The following is a 19303-nucleotide window of genomic DNA, read 5'->3' as shown; positions in this document are numbered from 1 at the left end:
GTACATATGCCATTTGGTAAAGGGCTAGACTAATATAAAATATTTTTTTTGTGTCTTTATTTTTGCTTTTCAGTTGCGGTGGTGATGGAAAAATGAAATGTGATCCTCAGGCGTGCGTGCCCGAACCAACGATGCAGCAAGTGATGGCCGTCGTTGCGACTGGCAGGAAAAGATGAAATAATCGCTAAGCATAAACGCTTACGAATAGAACACTGCAGATAAGGAACAAACACATACATACAGACACTCAAACACATTAAAAGACTAGTGAACAAAGAAAATCTGCAATCCCGGTGCCAAAATCACAATGAAATATGGAAATATTGACGAAGAGAAGTTGGAGGCGAATTAGGAGGAAGGTGTGGGAAAAGAGAAATTGTCCAAGTGAAATATGAGATAGACACACATACATGCATACATATCGGAGTATGTGTTGTATATGTGGCTCCTTTTTTTCTTTGAGTACACACACACACACACACCCTTATTACTTATATTATATGTATATATATATATAGGTATAAACTATATTTATATATATAAATAATACTTTGTTTTTCAGCAAACAACCAGTGATATTGTGCTGTATACCTAGTATAGGTGCAATTAACAATTTTTGTAATTAAGGACGCACTTACTTAAGCGAATTTTTTGTTTATAATTTGTAATTGTAAAAACGATAAACAAAACAAGCAAAAAAACGAAAAACAAAAACTAACATTATTTAATTTGTAATTATAAATTTTAGTAACATTTGTAACGTAGTTCTTTGTGCACGAACGATCGGCGCGGCGCGACAACGCTGAAAAAAGATTTATGCGTAAAATTAAGAAAAAAAATCAAGAGACTCTCAAGCGAAAAAAAATAAAAGTTATATAAAAAAGACACTAAGCCGCAAGTGTCGTGTGGCGCAAATTGTGGTTGCCACAAAGAATAACGTTATGAACTATAAAAGCTTTGCCATTAACTATATTCGTACTGCTAAACTACCTACGCTCTAGCAACTAATTGTAAACTATGATGTTTTTTACCTTTTTATATGTACTATATATAACTTTTACTTGTACGAGATGTTTTTTTTTTAATTCTGTATTTTATTTATATTTTTTTTTTTGAATTATGATATTGTATTTTGTAATGTTGCTACTAGTCTTCTTTCTTTGTATGAGCAACGGCAAAAAATCGAGAAACATTTTTTTTGTTTTTGTAATTTTTTTTTACTTTTCCCGCGTTTTTATAAGCTTCCTTCATATATTTTCAAACGAGAGCTAAGCAATTTCTTCCTCTTATGGAATTACAATGCAAGTCCAAACTTGCTGAGTCATAAGAATATGCACCACAAATCGATATAAGTGCTTGTATACACTCACCCATGCGCCACAAATAAATATACAAACAATTTGAAAAACTGTATATGAGGTAAAAAACAAAAAGCAAGCAACATGCCAACAAACACACGATGAAGTATGTAGGTGTAAGCGGTGGTGAAGGAGAAGGCGTGGCAAATCGAGTTGGTCGCGTGCGAAGAACAGAATTCTGACTAGCAGTAAATATGCAGCATCGAATGAAGCGCTTGCATTTTTTAATATGAAAACCAAGAAATATATATAATAAAAATCGTAATTAGTTAAACTACCTTATACTGTAAAAAATAAAAACTGAAAAACACGAATATTATATAGTTTAGTAAACAGACATTGAAATACTTATCACTAATGCTCGACTGATTGAAAAAATGTTTAAACTTAATCGTAATCGCATAGTATCTAATAGAAATCGATAAATAATAATAAATATGTAAATTTATATGTATGTAACTATGTAATTAAAATACGTACACAGTAGCAATGAAGTTTTCTATACATGCAACGAAAAATAAACTAAAGTAAATGCGCCGATTACATACATACATATATTGTGTAAGTGTAAGTGTAGCACACGTCAACTATAAATATGTAATACCTAATTATGAAAGTGAAAAAATAGCAAAAGTTGTAGAAAAAAAAAACAAATAAGTACTAAAACCTTTTAACACGATTTTCAGTCACTTGAGCTTTAGCAGTGAATTTTCTGGTGACATGTTTTCAACGCCCAGAAATTCTCACTTTTTTATTCTAGTAGGTTAAAGCGTAAGAAAAATGTATTAAAAATATATATAAAAACAAAACAAAAAAAAAATAAAAATAAAAACTATAAATAACGAAATACACATAAACACACAGCGAATAGATTTTAAAAGGAAACCAGCTTAGTTTTATCTAACACTAAAACGCATGAAACGCATCATATGAACAACAACAAAAACAAAAACCACAAAAACTAAATTTACTACAAAACATATGCATACATACATATTATGAAATAAAGAAAACTATAGCAACAATAGCACACAGTAAAATAAATTAATAAATAAATAGAAATGCAACCTAGATTTTATATAAAAAATAATAATGCATCATTTTTAAGTAATGCAATATGCAACGTACACATAAAGTAGTTGTGTGTCAGCAACTCTTAGATTTCTAAAGCTAATATTTTTCTGTTTCGATTTTTTTTAAATAAATATTTTGCCCTTTTTCACCGATATGTACATGTAGTTGATTCTGTCCAATTCGCACTTGTCAGACAAGAATTGGGTTTAAATCAATATAAAATAAAAACAAAAACATATTTAAAAAATATATTCGCGCGTGTAATCGCAATTGTAGATATTAAACTGAATAATAATTTTTATTTTAGTTTTTATTTTTTATTTTTTTTATACATCGGTTTTAGCTATAACTTAATACGATATTATAAGTAAATATTATAATAATTTTTTTATATTTTGTTCGAAATAAAAGACGATAATAAATTATTGTATGAAATGTAAAGTTTGCTTTTTCTTTTAATTAATGTTCACAATTTGTGCCTGAGCGATTAAGTTCTGCGGCTCGTACGATGCTCTCTAACATCAGGTTGAAGAAGTCACACGACAGCGAGTCACCTTGTCTGAAACCTCGTTTGGTATCAAACGGCTCGGAGAAGTCCTTCCCAATCCTGACGGCGCTGCTGGTGTTGAGCAACGTCTTCTTGCAAAGCCGTATTAGTTTTTTGGGGATACCAAATTCAGACATCGCGGCATACAGATAACTCCTCATCGCACTGTCGAATGCAGCTTTGAAATCGACGAAAAGATGGTGTGTTTCGATTCTCCTTTCGTGGGTCTTTTCCAAGATTTGGCGTATTGTAAATATTTGGTCGATGGTAGACTTTCCAGGTCTAAAGCCACACTGATAAGGTCCAATCAGTTGGTTGACGGTGGGCTTCAGCCTTTCACACAATACGCTCGCCAGAACCTTATAGGCGATATTTAGAAGACTTATCCCGCGGTAATTGGCACAGATTGCAGGATCCCCCTTCTTATGAATTGGGCAGAGCACACTTAAATTCCAATCGGCAGGCATACTTTCATCCGACCATATTTTGCATAGGAGCTGATGCATGCACCTTACCAGCTCCTTGCCGCCATGTTTGAATAGCTCAGCCGGCAGTCCGGCGGCGCCTGCGGCTTTGTTGTTCTTTAGACGCGTTATCGCTATTCTCACCTCGTCATGGTCGGGTAGCGGAACGTCAATTCCGTCGTCGTCATTTGAGGTATCGGGATCTTCACATTCTCTGTGACATGCGCAGCTGTCACTCAGGCATAATATTTTATAAGAGCGTACAATCGCTGGCGTATGCCGATGATATTGACATCATCGGCCTTAACAACCGCGCTGTTAGTTCTGCCTTCTCCAAACTAGATAAAGAGGCAAAGCGAATGGGTCTGGTGGTGAACGAGGACATAACGAAGTACCTCCTGTCTTCAAACAAACAGTCGGCGCACTCGCGTATCGGCACCCACGTCACTGTTGACAGTTATAATTTCGAGGTGTAAAAGACTTCGTTTATTTAGGAACCAACATTAACACCGATAACAATGTCAGCCTTGAAATCCAACGTAGAATCTCTCTTGCCAACAAGTGCTACTTTGGACTAAGTAGGCAATTGAGCAGTAAAGTCCTCTCTCGACGAACAAAACTAACACTCTACAAGACTCTCATCATGCCCGTCCTAACGTATGGCGCAGAAGCTTGGACGATGACAACATCCGATGAAGCGACGCTTGGAGTGTTCGAGAGAAAGATTCTGCGTAAGATTTCTGGACCTTTGCACGTTGGCAACGGCGAATATCGCAGACGATGGAACGATGAGCTGTATGAGCTTTACGACGACATAGACATAGCGCAGCGAATAAAGATCCAGCGGCTACGTTGGCTGGGTCATGTCGTACGAATGGATACAAACGCTCCGGCTTTGAAAGTAATCGATGCGGTACCAGCTGGTGGTAGCAGAGGAAGAGGACGGCCTCCTCTGCGTTGGAAAGATCAGGTGGAGAAGGACTTGGCTTCATTCACCGGTTAGCACGAGAAAGAAACGACTGGCGCGCTTTGTTAAACTCGGCCAAAATCGCATCAGCGGTTATCGCGCCAATTAAGAAGAGAAGAATGCTCGCAATTTCCTCAGGAGCAAACGTTTTCAAAGGAGGTAATAGCCTAGACAGACGGCGGTGTTATTCGGAATTATTGTGCTCACAGTCACCAACGTAAACGCAGGCGCGTGTCAGCTGGCACGATGAAACTAATGAGAGCCCCATGTTAATGAATTCTCACCACCCTTACATTCCGTAGTATCGTAGGTTTTATCGTAGGATTTTCGATAGGTTCCGTAGAATCGTGTCAGCTGATTGCTCTCTCATCACATAGTGTTGCCAAACAGTACATTTCGAAATCATTTAGAAAATAAACTTAGAAAAATTTTAGTTTTTATTAAAATAACTTAAAAACAATGTTGAATAATGTTAATTATAGATAAATGAACTATTTTCATTTGGTGGTGTTTAACTTTGGTTTATTATACAATGAAAAATTATAACTGATAACGTAGATGTGTGTAAAATGTGTATGCAAAAATATCAATGGCAACATTGTGTTGATACAACCAAACACAATCACACACAAACCAATGTATTGTATAAATATGTAACTAAAAGAACGCAGTTGTTTTCTACGAGCTAAAGATTTGCTCAATTTTGTGTATCCTACGGGCAGCGGAAAGGGACTACGATATGTGGGTGAGTGTGAGCACCATTAGCGGCGCAGTTGATTCTGATTAAAATTGTAGTATGACAGAGGGTTGTTACGCGGATTAGTGAGCAGCTGATTTGTTTATTGGACAGTTTTGTTGGTAAACGATAGATCGCAGACGACAAATATGAGCTGTTCTGATACTAAAAAACTGCTCCATAATAGCAATAACAATTGATGAAATTTCGAAATTTGTGTTAGTGAAGACATGTTAGAAATGCATCCATAAATAAAATAAGGGGTGATCAATTTAGTGGCATCTGATTTGAAATTGAAATAAAATAACGAAAATTTTCATTGGTTGGCCAGTATTTATTGATTTTGTGTAGAACCATTCATGAAATTTGTTTTCTAAAAATAATAATACGTTCACATATAAAAAGATGATCTACTTTTTCGTGCTTAACTCCCAATCCGTAATTAAAAAGCGAGATTTCCCATACAAAATTTCTCTAACAAAATCTGAGATTATAAAATTATCCTAGATTATTACCATGCTTTTTTCATACAATCCTGTTTTTCTGTGCAATGGGTCATTATTTTTACGAGTGTTAAGAAAAACGTCAAAGAAAAACTAAATAAAATGGATGCCGGCAAAGAAAACAGGTTTGTAGACATAATTCTAATACAATTTTTGTTAGATATTAGTAACTATGCATTTATATAACAGAAAAAAACGTGCTATATGTGAACGGGTAGATTAATTTTTTGGATGCAAATGCAACTGCGCCGTAATTCGGACAACCATAAACACCAATTTTGAATGACTCGCTGGAGGACTTTAGTAATGTTGGCTTCCAATACCTCAATCGAAGCTGGTTTATACATAAAACAGTTACACCTTATATACCCCCACAAATAAAAGTCCAAAGGTGTAATGTCACACGATCTTGGTGGCCAATTCACTGGCCCGAGACGAGAGATAAATTGCTCAGTGAAACGACGATGCAGTAAAAACATTCACGGGCTGTATGACAAGTAGCGCCATCTTGTTGAAATCAAATGTTGTGGAGATCACGGTCTTCGATTTAGGGCATCAAAAAGTCGTTTAGCGGCGCCAGCCTCGTATTTGAAGAAATATTGGCCGATGTTCCTCCAGCCTATAGACGGCACCAAACGGTTGTTTTCAATGGATGTAATGGTTGTTCTTGAAAGGTATCGGGTTGCTCTGTAGCCCAGATTTGGTTTATTGATGTAGCCATTAAACGTCGATTTTCGTAATACAATTGAACAATTTGTAAACTTTGTTGAGACGGAAGTCTTTACATAATGAAATGACAATGAATACTGTAAAAAATAAGTTTGAGAGTAGTCAAGCGTGATCAGTCAAAAACCCTATTGAAAACAGTACCTCCAATTTACCTTTACCTGTTTCTAGTGTGCCCATCATATTGTTCTAGAATTTTAATGCCGATACGATTATTTTTAGCCTACCTGTTCTTCTCTTTAAAAGTTTCAATAGATATTAACTAGCATTTTTCGGCAACGTTGGCAGCGAATCTCCTAATCTGCTTAAATTATAAGAATTAAGTCAAGTTGTCAATCCGCATTAGTTGCACTTAATTACTGAGATAATTCCAAATTAAGTCATTAATCCCGAGTGGAGGGAATTTAAAAGGTGTGGCCATCATTGACCATTCAGGTGATCTCAGCGATTTTGTATGAATCTGCTGATTTGCTGACGTAAAAGGGGATGTGACAGCGGCTTGTTTACGACAACACTGAGACTGTGCTAGTGATATACTTGACAATTCTGTTGAATGTTATATTTGGTCATTGTACAGATCCATAAGTAAAACATTCGCACCTGGTCGTCAAAAAATGCCCACAGCTAAGATCACCTCATTCCAAAGTGCTGTTTTATGTAATATGATTGCATAAAATTTTTTTAAATTTTATAGAAAATCGTGTCCAAAAGTCTAAAAAATGTCGTACAAATTTAGATATTTCTCATTAAAATAGCATTATTATAGTTGAGAAATATATAAAAAATATTTGTTATTGTAAATTTTCCAACTCAAAGATATTATGTTGTATTTTACTATATTTTGTCGATATTCTATTGTTTTTTTATGTTATCATAAAATTTTAATTTAGCATAGCAACCCCATCAATGCACTCAACTAAAAGTGCAAGCACTTACACGATTACACACCTAAGTGCTGGTCAAACTCAAACCTAGGGAGCCTGTCAAAAAAGTTGGAAGAAGAAGAGTATTTTTAATTGTATTCGTTCCGCCGATTTTCGTACCGCTTAATTACTCTCAGCGAATTTGACAGAGCCGTAGTATGTTTGACGTCACATTTGTGCAATTTATTCGTTTATTGTTTGTGTAATTTCTTTTTTTTCTTGCCTTCGTGTTCACATTTTCACATTAACTCGTGCAACTATACCACTGTCATGTCGCGCCTTTTTGATTGCATAAGACATGAAACGTGTGAAATGAGCGGGTTCAATTCTGCTGCCGGATCCTCTATGACATGTCATTAGAAATTACTCTTAGAATTTGCTTCGTATGGCCAAACCTTATAATCTATTATTCTTCATTTATCTATTATCAAGAGATGAACTTTTTGTGAAGTGGGAGCAAAAGTGTTCTAATAATAAATTCACATATTACTAGATTATCTGCTTTTTCTAGATTAGGAGATGGGAGAGAAAATTTATATGGGAAATCTCGCTTTTTAATTACGAATTGGGGGTTTACCGAAAAAGTAGATAATCTATAAGTGCATAATATATATAATTGGTGCCAAAATTTCGTTTTCGGATTTCCTTCAACTGCCTTTTACTAGCAGCAAATTACGCAATTAAATTAACTATTTCTTCTATTTCCCCTTTCTTCATATAGTTAATAATAATTAAAAAAATCAAAAACACTAAAATATTATATTCAGAATATTTCAAACAGTTTTGGCAGCTAATCTGCATATGTGAACCGGAGGATTAATTTTGTGGATTTATTGCTAATCGGTGCATATGTGAATGTACTCTAAGGAGCTCTACCACATCCATGAGAAGTACAGGGTCCGCAATATATCTTGACGGAATTAAAAATGCTATAAAAAAGAAACTACTCAATATTTTTCAAAACTGTTGTTTTTATTTTGAAGTACAATCCTTCCGGTTAATGATGGAACACAACTTCATTCATATGGCTGCCTCGGCTAGCCACGCACCATCCCATACGATCGGTCCAATTTTTCAACATATTTTCGATTGTATGCGGCTGTATTTCAGCTATGACATCGCGTATGTTGGTCTTCAGTGCATCAATTGTTGCTGGTTCGTTGGCATAACACTGGTCTTTGACGGCACCCCAAAGATCATAATCCAACGGCGTCAAATCGCAGCTCCGAGGCGGCCAAACGATATCAGAATTTCGGCTGATAATGCGATCTTCGAAGACAGTGCGCAAAAGATTGATCGTAGCATTCGCTGTGTGGCAAGTAGCGCCATCTTGTTGGAACCAAATGCCACCAATATCCTCCTCTTCAATTTCTCGGAACAAAAATTCGTTCAACATGACCTGGTAACGCTCTCCATTGACGGTTACGGCCACTCCTCGCTCATTTTGGACCAAAATGAACCAATGATGCCTCTCGACCAAAATCCGCACCAAACAGTGACTCGTTGTGAATGCATAGGCTTTTCTTCGAGTGCTTGCGGGTTTGCTGAGCCCCAAATGCGGCAATTTTGCTTGATAACATACCCGCCGAGATGGAAATGAGCTTCATCCGGTGCATTTCTTCTTCCCATTGCCGTACGTAATTTTCGTACACATTCTGCAACATTACTATGATTTTCAAAGTAATGTCGCAATATTTCCCAGCGTTCTTTGAGCGTATACACAACCATTTTCGTTCAGCGGAAGAATAAAACTAATTTTCTGTTAAATCAGATGACAGCTAAGTGTTACCATTCTTCAAATAATACCTAGTTCAAATCCGTAACGATAGATGGCGCGCCATGTAGTTGCAGCTATTGAATCAACTGCATCAATTAGCTACTGTGAAGATATAATTTGTTTACCTCCACCACCGAGTACACAAATCCTTGTTTCTGCAAGGATTTCGTCCCATAATTCTTTTCGTCGGCCGGTTTTCACTTGGTGACACTTTTTCTTATCGCAGGAAAAAATAGAACGCAAACATAAATTTATACAATCTTTGCTAAAAATTAAATAAAAATATTATTTTCAGCTTCTTTTTTCTCTATCACTGACATATACAGCAAATAGTAATAATAAAGGAAGAAAACAAGAACCAGATGGAGATCTGCTTAACTGAATTATAAATACGGTTTGGGATTTCATGAATTACGTGGAGTGTTAACATAACATTATATTTCTGTACTCACTTCAATACTGTCACAGTTTTGCTCATCGCCGTCATATTAGTTGATTGCCGCAAATATCGATAACAAGTCCAATCAGCTGAGCGGTGACATTTGCCTTTTTCAATCAACTAATTAACACGGTCTCACTATTTCGCCAATATTCCAAAGAAATTGATTTATTAAATTATGAGTAGCAAAGCGAATACCAAAGCTGGCGAAATAATCGCTTATAGTGAAGCAGCTATACGTGGAAATATTTCTGCTGTGGAATATTGTCGCACTTCCATGGCTGCTCTATCCGGTTGTGCTGCTGGTAGGCTTCATGTTATTCGCTAAGATTACTTAAAACAAATGAATTCATTGCAGGCATTTTGGGACTAAACGGCTTGCTTGGATTCCTCTTCTATTTCGTGTCAGTGTTTGTGTTGTGGCTGCTGGTGTTGGCGAAATCTGGTACTCAATGGCGCAAATTCTTCATCAATCGCCAAAGCCTTCTCACCAACAACTTCATGGGCGGCTTATGTACATATGTTTTGTTCTGGACATTCCTTTATGGCATGGTGCATGTGTATTAAACTAAGATTCTTATTCTATTAGCATTTTAGGCAGTGTAAAATCGTGTAACTTCTTTTTTATTCACTAAAAAATTATAGTAGGTAATTAAATTAAAGATATAAATAAAAACATTACTTGTTTATTACTAGTCTATAGCACAGCTAGTCGATTTAAAGCATATTATGTTGACACCGCAGAAGCCGCTACCGCGGTACCCGAACAGTCGCACCAAGGTGTCTCTTTCAGATCGCATTCGAGCAATATATTTAAAACGGTTATGGAAATGCCATCGACAGCGAGTTCCTGAACATGTAATATTTTATAATTAAGCGTATTGAGACCGGTTACACGATCACGCTTTCTAGTCACTTCCTTCTGGTTAAAACATTTTTGAGTGTCTCGCTTACGGTGATAACGATTATGTATATGCCTGTAAGTAAGTGAACTGTGCGATTAAATTAGTTTATTAAAAGTTTTCACTGCATACCTAAATGTGTCGTTGACACCAGTATTAATATTGTCTGGTCGTGTCACTTTCAGACCAGCATCTCTGATGCGGACATAAAACTCATCGTCCTCCAATCCCCAGCCCCAGTAATTATTCGACATACCATTGAGCAGTTCAAAATGTTCACAACGCACCAGTAAAATTCCACCGACAAATGTTTCATAGTGATACTTCGGGTGTAATTCAGGTGCAGCAATGTGGTGTGGGCCCGCGGCGGAGGGATATTTATAAATTAATGCTTCATTCAAAGGCAATAAGTCTACATCGTGCATGGCAATGTAGTCATAAACACTGCTCGTAAATCGAAAACCGACATTAATAAGTGAGGCACGATTAAAGCGATATCGATCGACTTGATTAAGTAGAAATATTTTGTGTTCAATATCCTGGCGTTTAAGGAACTTTGTCAGGTGTGGCACGAATTGAAGTAACTCTTCGAAACGATCTCGAAACGGTACCAGTACAGCTAGCTTGTGTTCTGGCTTTGGTGCTGCTTCTTGTACGCTAACGGGCACTTCACGCAGCTCTGTATTCGGCTTGGCCCGCCCACGGCTCAATGGGCAAATGCAATCTTTGGAGAGAAAAGACAATATATTTATTGTTATTTTTTGTATATTTGTAGCATTACCTGACCCTAGTGGCATAAAACTCAATACAACAATTCCACCGATGCAAAATGCTAGACCACACACGAACAACCAGTTGATGGTTCCCATTTGTATCATTGTTGCTAATTTGTTCACTGCGTTCGTGTTCGCGTATCACATACCTTAACTTTAATAAGTATCATTCTAAACTAAACCAAAATATTCATTAATTAGAACGAGAAAAATGTGCAATGTTTATTTCTAATACCTAGGGTTTAAAAATATATTTGCCTATAGAGGTTAAAATTAAGTTCTATCATCCCGCTGACTGCATGTCAATGTTGCCAGAAGACCGAAACTCACAAAATTTAGGAATTTTTGTTATCGTTTTTTGATAAGCCTATTCATACAATTCTCTATGCTTAAATGCCTAGTACACCACGTTAACTCGTAAACTTACGAAAACTTGTATAAGAAGTGGTTTACTCAAATAGTGGAAGTTTTATTTACGATTTCAGCGCGTAAATTTCAGCAAAGGCTGAAAGCAACCCTATCTAATGGAATTTTACAAATATTTCCCGGAATACGTGCATGAAACAGATTGACTAAACGTTTAAATTGTATTGCTTCGTAAGTTTAAAAGTGTATATTGATACCCCTAACATATTATAAAATTTAATAGTTAAAATTCAAACCAACTTAATAGTAAAAACTTAAATCGACTTAGAAACTTAAGAACCTGTAGATATTTAAGTCTCAAGACTCGCCCTTATATGATTTTCACATAGCACAATAAACTCGAACTTAAGATTTTTGAAGTGAAACTTCTTAGGCGTCGATGGACGAGCGAGAAATGGAGAGTCAATGTCTTAGATACACTTTAGGGTACTTCTCCTGAGTTTTTCCTTGTGGTTGCTAATTTCTAGTTAGAAATAACACTGTCTACTTTTTGGCGCTTGTTTGTTGGCACAAACTTGTAGGAAATATATTTTTGGTGCCTACTGTTTTGGCGTTATATATCCTTGGTACCTACTGTCTGAGGCGTTTTTTTGATGCCTACTTTTTGGCGCTGATTTCCGTTTTCTGGCTAGTGCTTGTGCGTACTACAGGGTGGCGCACGAATCGTGCTACAAAAACAAAACGTAATAACTTTTTTTCTGTGTGAGTAATCGGCTTTTTTTTTTATTTTGCAGATTAGTATTTAGATTTACAAAAAATGGAGGCTTGGGATACCGAAAAGAGGATTTGGATAGTGCAGCGGTACCATGCTTTGCAGTCCATCATTTCCGTCCAAAGGGAATTTAGGCGGGAGTTTGGCGGCACTCCCCCGAGCAGATGGACCATTGTGAGGCTGGTGAACATGTTTGCTGAATCTGGAAGCATCGCACGCAGACCGTACCATCGAGATCTCTATGTTCGGGTCGAAGCCACAATCGCGGCTGTAGCATCGTCAATTCAGGCAAATCCAAGAGTTTCGACTCGTAACTTGTCGGCGCAAATTGGAGTTAGCAGACGGTCATTGCAGCGCATAGTTCATGATGACTTAAACTTGTTTCCGTACAAAGTTCAAATCATAAGCAAATTAAACCCTCTGGATTTGCCTATTCGCCTGGAATTTTGCCAAAAAATTATTGAAATGGCCGAAGAAGACAACAACTTCATAAATTGCTTGCTTATGTCTGATGAGGCCCATTTTGATCTAAACGGCAATGTAAACAAGCAAAATTGCCGTATATGGAGTCAATCAAATCCGCAAATACTCCATGAGATGGAACTGCACCCAGAACGAGTCACAGTGTGGTGCGCAGTTTCATCAAGGTGCATTGTCGGGCCATACTTCTTCGAAGAAAACGGTGTAACAGCGACTGTAAATTGGGACCGTTATTTAAACATGTTGAAGGAGTTTTTTTATCCAGAACTGCGGCGAAGACGTATCCCTTTTAACAGCATTTGGTTCCAGCAAGATGGAGCAACTGCACATATAGCCAGACCGGTTATGGAGGAGCTCCAACGAAAATTTAGAAATAAATTGATATCCAGAAATTCCACTTTCCGCTGGCCCCCAAGGTCACCTGACCTCACTGCACCAGATTTTTTTTATGGGGTTATCTCAAACAAGAGGTGTATAAAACAAAACCAAGTAATTTGACTGAATTGAAGCAGTCCATCACAACAATAATTGAGGCGATCCCGACTTCAACCCTTCAGTGCGCAATGAACAATTTTCTCATCAGGTGTCGCATATGCGTGAATGAGCATGGAGGTCATTTACGTTCTATTATTTTCAAAACTTATTAGTTACATAAAATAAAATTGAATTATCTATACAATAAAAAAACAAAAAGTTAAATACATTGATTAGAAAAAAAGAAACAAAACGTAATATTGTTTTTGTAGCACGATTCGTGCGCCACCCTGTATAAAGTGCAATCCATTCCGGCGTCGGATTTATTGGTATTGCCTTGCGGTAATTTGTGCCGTTGCTGCGGTTCTGGAATGGCTGCGTTTGTGCGGGTGATAAACGCTCGGACTAGTGCGCTTTGTGGCCATAGTTTGTGTCCGGCGTTTACCTATACCGGTCGACCCTTCTCCGTTTTTTGTAAATTTTGTCTATTTGTATTCTCTGCAAATGTTGTGAATTTGTTTATATATATTTATTTATATATATATATATTCTTTCTCTTTCTCTCTCTCATTCTCTCTCGGGTCTCTCCCTCTTTCTTTGTCTGCCTTGAAAGTTTAACTTATTTTATGTGTACTACGCTACACGCACTTTTGTTGTTTATGAACAACTGTCTAGCGTTCATATTGGAATGTTTAAGAAATTCAAAGTTTAATTTGCCATTTGTTTGTTGTTTACTATTTTTGTCATTATTCTTACATGTGTGACTGGATGAATTGTGTAATAATTGTCAGTGTGAACAAATTTATCAACAGCGAGGAAATAGGGTTGTATGTTCTTAAAAAACGGATCATAAAAACTTCTATGGTCATTAAAACTAAGTAATTTGTGTGATAAACTGTGCATTTATGAGTGGTTTATGGTTAAACTTTAAAATAGCACATAAACGCGAACGATAAAAAGACAATATACATAAGTCACTTTGAAGAAAGTGCTTCCCGTTTCAAACTTTTTTTTGAAGTGAAAACTTCTTTAGAATCGTTGGGAGGGATTTGAGAAAAAGTGAAACGAAAAAGCGACACCAAAAAGAAGAAGAAAAAAGATATATATGTATGTATAGAAAATGCTTCATTTCCAGGCACACAGAAGGATGGCATAAGCAAATTTAAATTTGTGAATTTATATATGTATGCGGATATATGTATATATGTTGTGTGTATGTACATATGTGCCACAGCAAAACATACGGTAAAATTTCTCAAGAAATCCAGCGCGCATTCATAGGCACAGCATTGCATGTACAGTAGGCCGGGTCGATTTAAAAATCGCTCATTGCTCTATGAAAATCGTATTCTAGGGATCAAAATAAGAAACTTTGCCGAAGGAACCATACCTCTAAAACGAATTCTGATGTCCCCCAATTTCAAAATATCACCATTTTTGGCCTTTACATGAAAAAATCAGCTAAATGGCTATGTTTTTTCTTTATTTTTATTTATTTATAATATTATCTATTTTTTCCCGTAAGAAATTTATTTAGTCAGAACATATGTAAATGAATGAATGTGAGTTATAGAAAAGAAACTAAAAAGTTCGACCCATATTAGGGGACATCAGAAATCGTTTTAGAGGTATGGTTCCTTCGGCAAAATTTCTTATTCTGATCCCTAGAATATGGTTTTCACAGAGCAATGGGCGATTTTTTTGCCTTCCCACAAATCGACCCGGCCTAATGTACAGTAACCTTGAACAGGCAGCTGCGGTTGTCGAGCATTTAGAAACATATATTTACATACATATATGGGTGCAAACATATTTATGGAGCCGCGGGCACTCGACTTGACAAAAATTGAATATTGGTAAATAATTCTACGCGAAATATTCCAATATTGACTATTTTCGAATTGTCGAGAAAATTAGCATATGGGCGGCTCGTTTTATGAATGAAAGTACTTGCTCTTAGAACTATGAGCTCGAATTTATAAATCAATTTTTTGATGATGAGTTTTTGTTGCACAGTACAATAGTTGAAACTGTTCGGCGCCGCCGCGACTGTTCAGCGCTATGGCAACTAGGATGATGGCCGCTACGCCTGCGCCTATTAATGCATTTTGTTCTTGTAGTCGCTAGGCATAGAATTTTAGCTTTGGACGACATACGCATTTACAGGAATAAAGTGAGTGGCCTGTGTGTGCGGTTGTATGTAGATGCATATGTGTATATTAATAAGCATTGTTTTGCTGGAAGTTCAGAACACAAATATGTATGTACGTACATAGGCTAGGCCATAGTATAGCATACATACATATGTATAAAAAATTCAAACCAAGCGTCCTACGAATGTTTGTGTGTATGTTAGTACGTCTGTGTAATATACGCGCTACGACGCTCATAATAGCAACCGCGTGTGCTGTATTGCGTCCGTATTTTAATATTCGTAAATATTTTAATTTTTAAATGTTTACCGCAATTATGCCGAAAAATAATGCAGAAAAGTGTCGTGAATATCGACAGAAAAAAAATCAATAAATAGCATCACGGAAGTCATTCACGAAAATTTAATAAAGTATACACCAGAAGTATCGCGGATACTTAGAAAAGATTACGATAAAGTTCCAATGATTTTAAGTGGCGATTTTAACGTAAATTTTGCATTGGACACAGCGGTTCCTTTAATTGACTTTCTCAATACAACATTCAATTCAAAAATGTGTAACAATCGCACTGAATCGACAACACGATCAAAAACAACCATTGACGCGGTATTTCAAAGATATGTTGACAACAGCGAAACCAAAGCATTTGTATCATATTTTAGCTATCATAAGCCACTCATATCATTTGTTGAAATTGAAAACATTGAGGATGAATAAAATATGAACTTTATAGCAATATTATAATGAACCTATAATTATCCCGCTCCTAATGCTGCCTTCGTCTCATTCTCTCTCAGTTTGTTTTACGGAAGGTTTCACTTCTATCGCGTCTAACCGTTAGACTGGTATTTTTTTTTTTTGTTTACTGAACATTTTCCTTATAACTTCTGACTAAATCCTGCTAATTTTACTCCATATGAAGTTAATATTGAAAACCGCCATACTGAATATTTTCTCTAGGTTGGTATCAACATCAGTGAATAACTTATCATGAATCAATGATTTTTAATGGACAATTTAAAGTTTATACGAAGTTTTGCGAAAAATATAGTGCATAATTAGACCTTAGAAAAGAAAGTGACGAAAATTAGGTGCGCATTTTTTATGATTGCATTAGCTGGTAAAAAAAAACATATAAAAAAAATGGGCAACAGAATGGGCGACTAAGAGGAAAAAATATTGTTATGCGAATATTTTGCGAAAAATTGTAGAATCCACGGATTACCAGAATTATTTTATGATTTCGAATGAAAATTCTGATATAAAGGCGGGACACCAAAGTACTTTTGGTTCCTTATAATCAAGAGACAACATTGCATTTTGGTAGCAAACTATGAATCCCAAAAATCGTTATCCGGTCTATATTCATCGGCCACCTGTGCAAATCACGCATATATCACATGCATATTTATTATTATTTATTAAAATATAATAAAAGTAATAGATTAATCTAATATAAAAGCTCTAGCATATAAGCTAACTTCACACAAATTTAGTACCCGCTCTGTTTATTTTAACACGCAAGAAAATTAACCAGCACGACATCCGCTGAAAACGTAAACAACAACAACGTGCACGGGCAAACAAACGTCACACCGTGAGGGTGATACCTCATACCTAAAATTAAATTTTAGGCATATTTACTTTAAAGTAATACTCATTAATTACATTTGAATGAAATCAAACTGTCTTGATTTTCATTTCGGCAAAGTTACATGCATATAATTATCTGCTTTAATGGCGATATGACTATATTTTAGTGCGATATTACAATATTTTAGGGGTTGACTGTTTACTCTCAAAAAGAGAAATTTGCTTAGGCTGTCGAACTTGCTCGATAATGTCTTCAGCACATTAAGTGCCGCGCAATCTGTTCTAATCGATTTTTACGTTCCAATTTTTTTGATCGGTTTTAGATGGCGCAGAAACCGAGTTTTTGTTATCGGAAACTAACTGTATTCTGCATTTGTATGTTTTATGTGAATGTAAGTAAATGTGGTTGGATGGAAAGTTTTGCTTATAATGACTTTTTTGTACTAAAAAATATTTAATATTTCATTAAAATTCTATTAGTACAAATGTTCTTCTAAACGTTTGTAATACAGTGCAAAATAAATATGCGGAATAAAGTAACGATAGTGAGAAAAGAATAAAACGAAGTAAGAAAAGACTGGCCAACAAAATTGCAATTTTTGTCTGATGATTTGGGAGCAAAACTTTCCTTTACTACCACGATATATTTGGACGGGGGGCGGAGGGGAGGGGGCGTGGCACCACCCACCACGCTCATTAGAAAGGGCAAGGTCACACCATTATAACAATGAAAGTCCTAACCTCCTAGGGTCCCTATAGAACCCTCAGGAGAAGTTTAAAAATTAGGTTTTTTCCGACCACGTTTGCAGTTTGTACTGAAATACAGTTAAAGAGAAGAGTATACAGCAGTCGTCAACCCAGCAAGCATTTAACTTAGGTTTTATAATTCATAGCACTTATGAAAATGTTGTTTTATCGTAAAAGTTATGAGTGCCGATGGCGAAAATTTAGGCCAAAAATTGGCCGATTTTGCACTATTTCACTATTTATAAACATTTTTTTTTGTTACATGTATGTATGTATATTTGAAATCAGAAAAGCGCTGCAGGCCAAAATTTGGACTAAAACTCGCGCGATGTTTAGTCCAAATTTTCAGTATTTGTAAAAGTATTTTTCTTTAATATTGTTTCTTGAGAAATGGTGCGTGTTCTTTACTAATACCTGAAAATATTAATTTACATAAAATAAAAACAATTTTGTAAGAATTTATTATATTTTATATAAATATTATATTTTATTGCTTCAATTAAACTTATAAATGGATCTAGTTTTTTCGACTTAATGTCGCGTCTCCTCATGAATTCTACTATGACATCGGAGAAGTTGCCAGTGTTGCCGCCACTGCGACTCGATCCGCTGGGTGTGTATTCCATCTTCTGCTACAAATGGACTCGCAGGATCGCTGTGGTTCACCTTTTGGTGAACGTACCCATACAGGGAGTCGTACGCTCGCCAGCAATCAGTACGAATGGTGGTGCCTTCAATGACATGTTTTCTTATAAGAGGTATTAGAACCTCGGCGGATCTTACATTGTCTGGGCACACCTCTAAACGAAGGTCTTCTTCTCCATCCTTTATCATTCCAAGTACCCAGTGTCCTTCGACTCTCTTCCCTGGAAAATATAAGATAAGTCACAGATAATGCTGTTACAAATTTTGTCCGTTATTAAACAAATTACCTTTGTTCTAGTTTCGTTTCCAAATTTGCTTTCATCAATTTGGACAATTTTTCCAACGCCGCCAATTCTCCCTTGAACTGCTTGATTATCTAACTGGTATATTACCACAGCCTCCCTGCAATAGCTATACCAGTCAGATATCGTTCTTGATGATAGGACGGTCCCATCCTTTATAAAATCTTCGCGCTGCACCGTTTCATTAGGCGTGCGGTATGCAAAACAAAACATTAAGTAAAATATTCGCGGAAGATGTAGTCGCGCGTTCTCAAACCATGTGCCTGTGGCACGAGAGATGTTTTTCTTGGACTTGCACTGGCCGCGAGAGCACACAATGTACTGCACACAACATTGTTTTCCTCAAGAGCCCAGCTTCTTCCGAGAATTTAAGGCATTTTTCTTGTGTTCCCAGTTCGGTTACCACGTCTGTCAAATTCCACATTGATTTGATTTCACTCGCGCTTATCCTTTTTTTCACACCTGCACTGGTGGAAGGTTCATCGCCATATATTAAATTATCAATGTTATTAAACTCTTGGTTTGTTAATTTATTTATATTTACCAGAATAATTATTCATATCGCACAAAATTGTTTTAGTA

General features: G+C 36.2%; 3 protein-coding genes and 1 pseudogene across 4 annotated transcripts in view; 2 read left to right on the top strand and 2 right to left on the bottom strand.

Annotated features, from left to right (window-relative positions):
- The window catches only part of LOC129253469 (titin), a 165728-nt gene extending 163017 nt beyond the window's left edge, over nucleotides 1-2711 (top strand). The window contains exon 7 of the mRNA XM_054891857.1: nucleotides 74-2711. Coding sequence (XP_054747832.1) covers nucleotides 74-176 — 103 coding nt within the window. The 3' untranslated portion in view covers nucleotides 177-2711. The remainder of the gene's footprint in view (nucleotides 1-73) is intronic.
- A 6865-nt stretch (nucleotides 2712-9576) lies between these two features.
- LOC129253466 (ER membrane protein complex subunit 6) lies at nucleotides 9577-10190 on the top strand. Its single transcript, XM_054891854.1, has 2 exons — nucleotides 9577-9819; nucleotides 9873-10190. The coding sequence occupies exons 1-2, from the start codon at nucleotides 9693-9695 to the stop codon at nucleotides 10079-10081; spliced, it is 336 nt and encodes a 111-aa protein (XP_054747829.1). The 5' UTR covers nucleotides 9577-9692; the 3' UTR covers nucleotides 10082-10190.
- Nucleotides 10106-11472, bottom strand: LOC129253465 (beta-1,4-galactosyltransferase 7). Of its 2 annotated transcripts, none has more exons than XM_054891852.1 (3): nucleotides 11425-11472; nucleotides 10549-11365; nucleotides 10106-10491 (listed from the first exon to the last, which is right to left on the bottom strand). In XM_054891852.1, exons 2-3 carry the CDS (start codon nucleotides 11292-11294, stop codon nucleotides 10242-10244), a joined length of 996 nt encoding a protein of 331 aa, XP_054747827.1. In that variant the 5' UTR covers nucleotides 11295-11365; nucleotides 11425-11472; the 3' UTR covers nucleotides 10106-10241. The 2 variants fall into 2 exon arrangements, with proteins under 2 accessions (XP_054747827.1, XP_054747828.1); XM_054891853.1 differs by having other exon boundaries at nucleotides 10549-11140; nucleotides 11198-11456.
- Nucleotides 11473-18181: 6709 nt separating this feature from the next.
- On the bottom strand, nucleotides 18182-18934 carry LOC129236319 (uncharacterized; annotated as a pseudogene).
- Nucleotides 18935-19303: the final 369 nt, after the last annotated feature.

Source organism: Anastrepha obliqua, chromosome 1 (genome assembly GCF_027943255.1).
Source record: "Anastrepha obliqua isolate idAnaObli1 chromosome 1, idAnaObli1_1.0, whole genome shotgun sequence".
Classification (NCBI taxonomy): domain Eukaryota; kingdom Metazoa; phylum Arthropoda; class Insecta; order Diptera; family Tephritidae; genus Anastrepha; species Anastrepha obliqua.
This window is presented reverse-complemented; position numbering and strand designations above follow the sequence as displayed.

Bases quoted from the DNA above. Each gene is read 5' to 3' on its own strand.
- LOC129253466 (XM_054891854.1), top strand. From the start codon at position 9,693: ATGAGTAGCAAAGCGAATACCAAAGCTGGCGAAATAATCGCTTATAGT. The intron at 9,820-9,872 runs GTAGGCTTCATG...AATTCATTGCAG, and splicing joins TCTATCCGGTTGTGCTGCTG to GCATTTTGGGACTAAACGGC.
- LOC129253465 (XM_054891852.1), bottom strand. From the start codon at position 11,294: ATGATACAAATGGGAACCATCAACTGGTTGTTCGTGTGTGGTCTAGCA. The intron at 10,492-10,548 runs GTATGCAGTGAA...ACTTACTTACAG, and splicing joins GGTGTCAACGACACATTTAG to GCATATACATAATCGTTATC.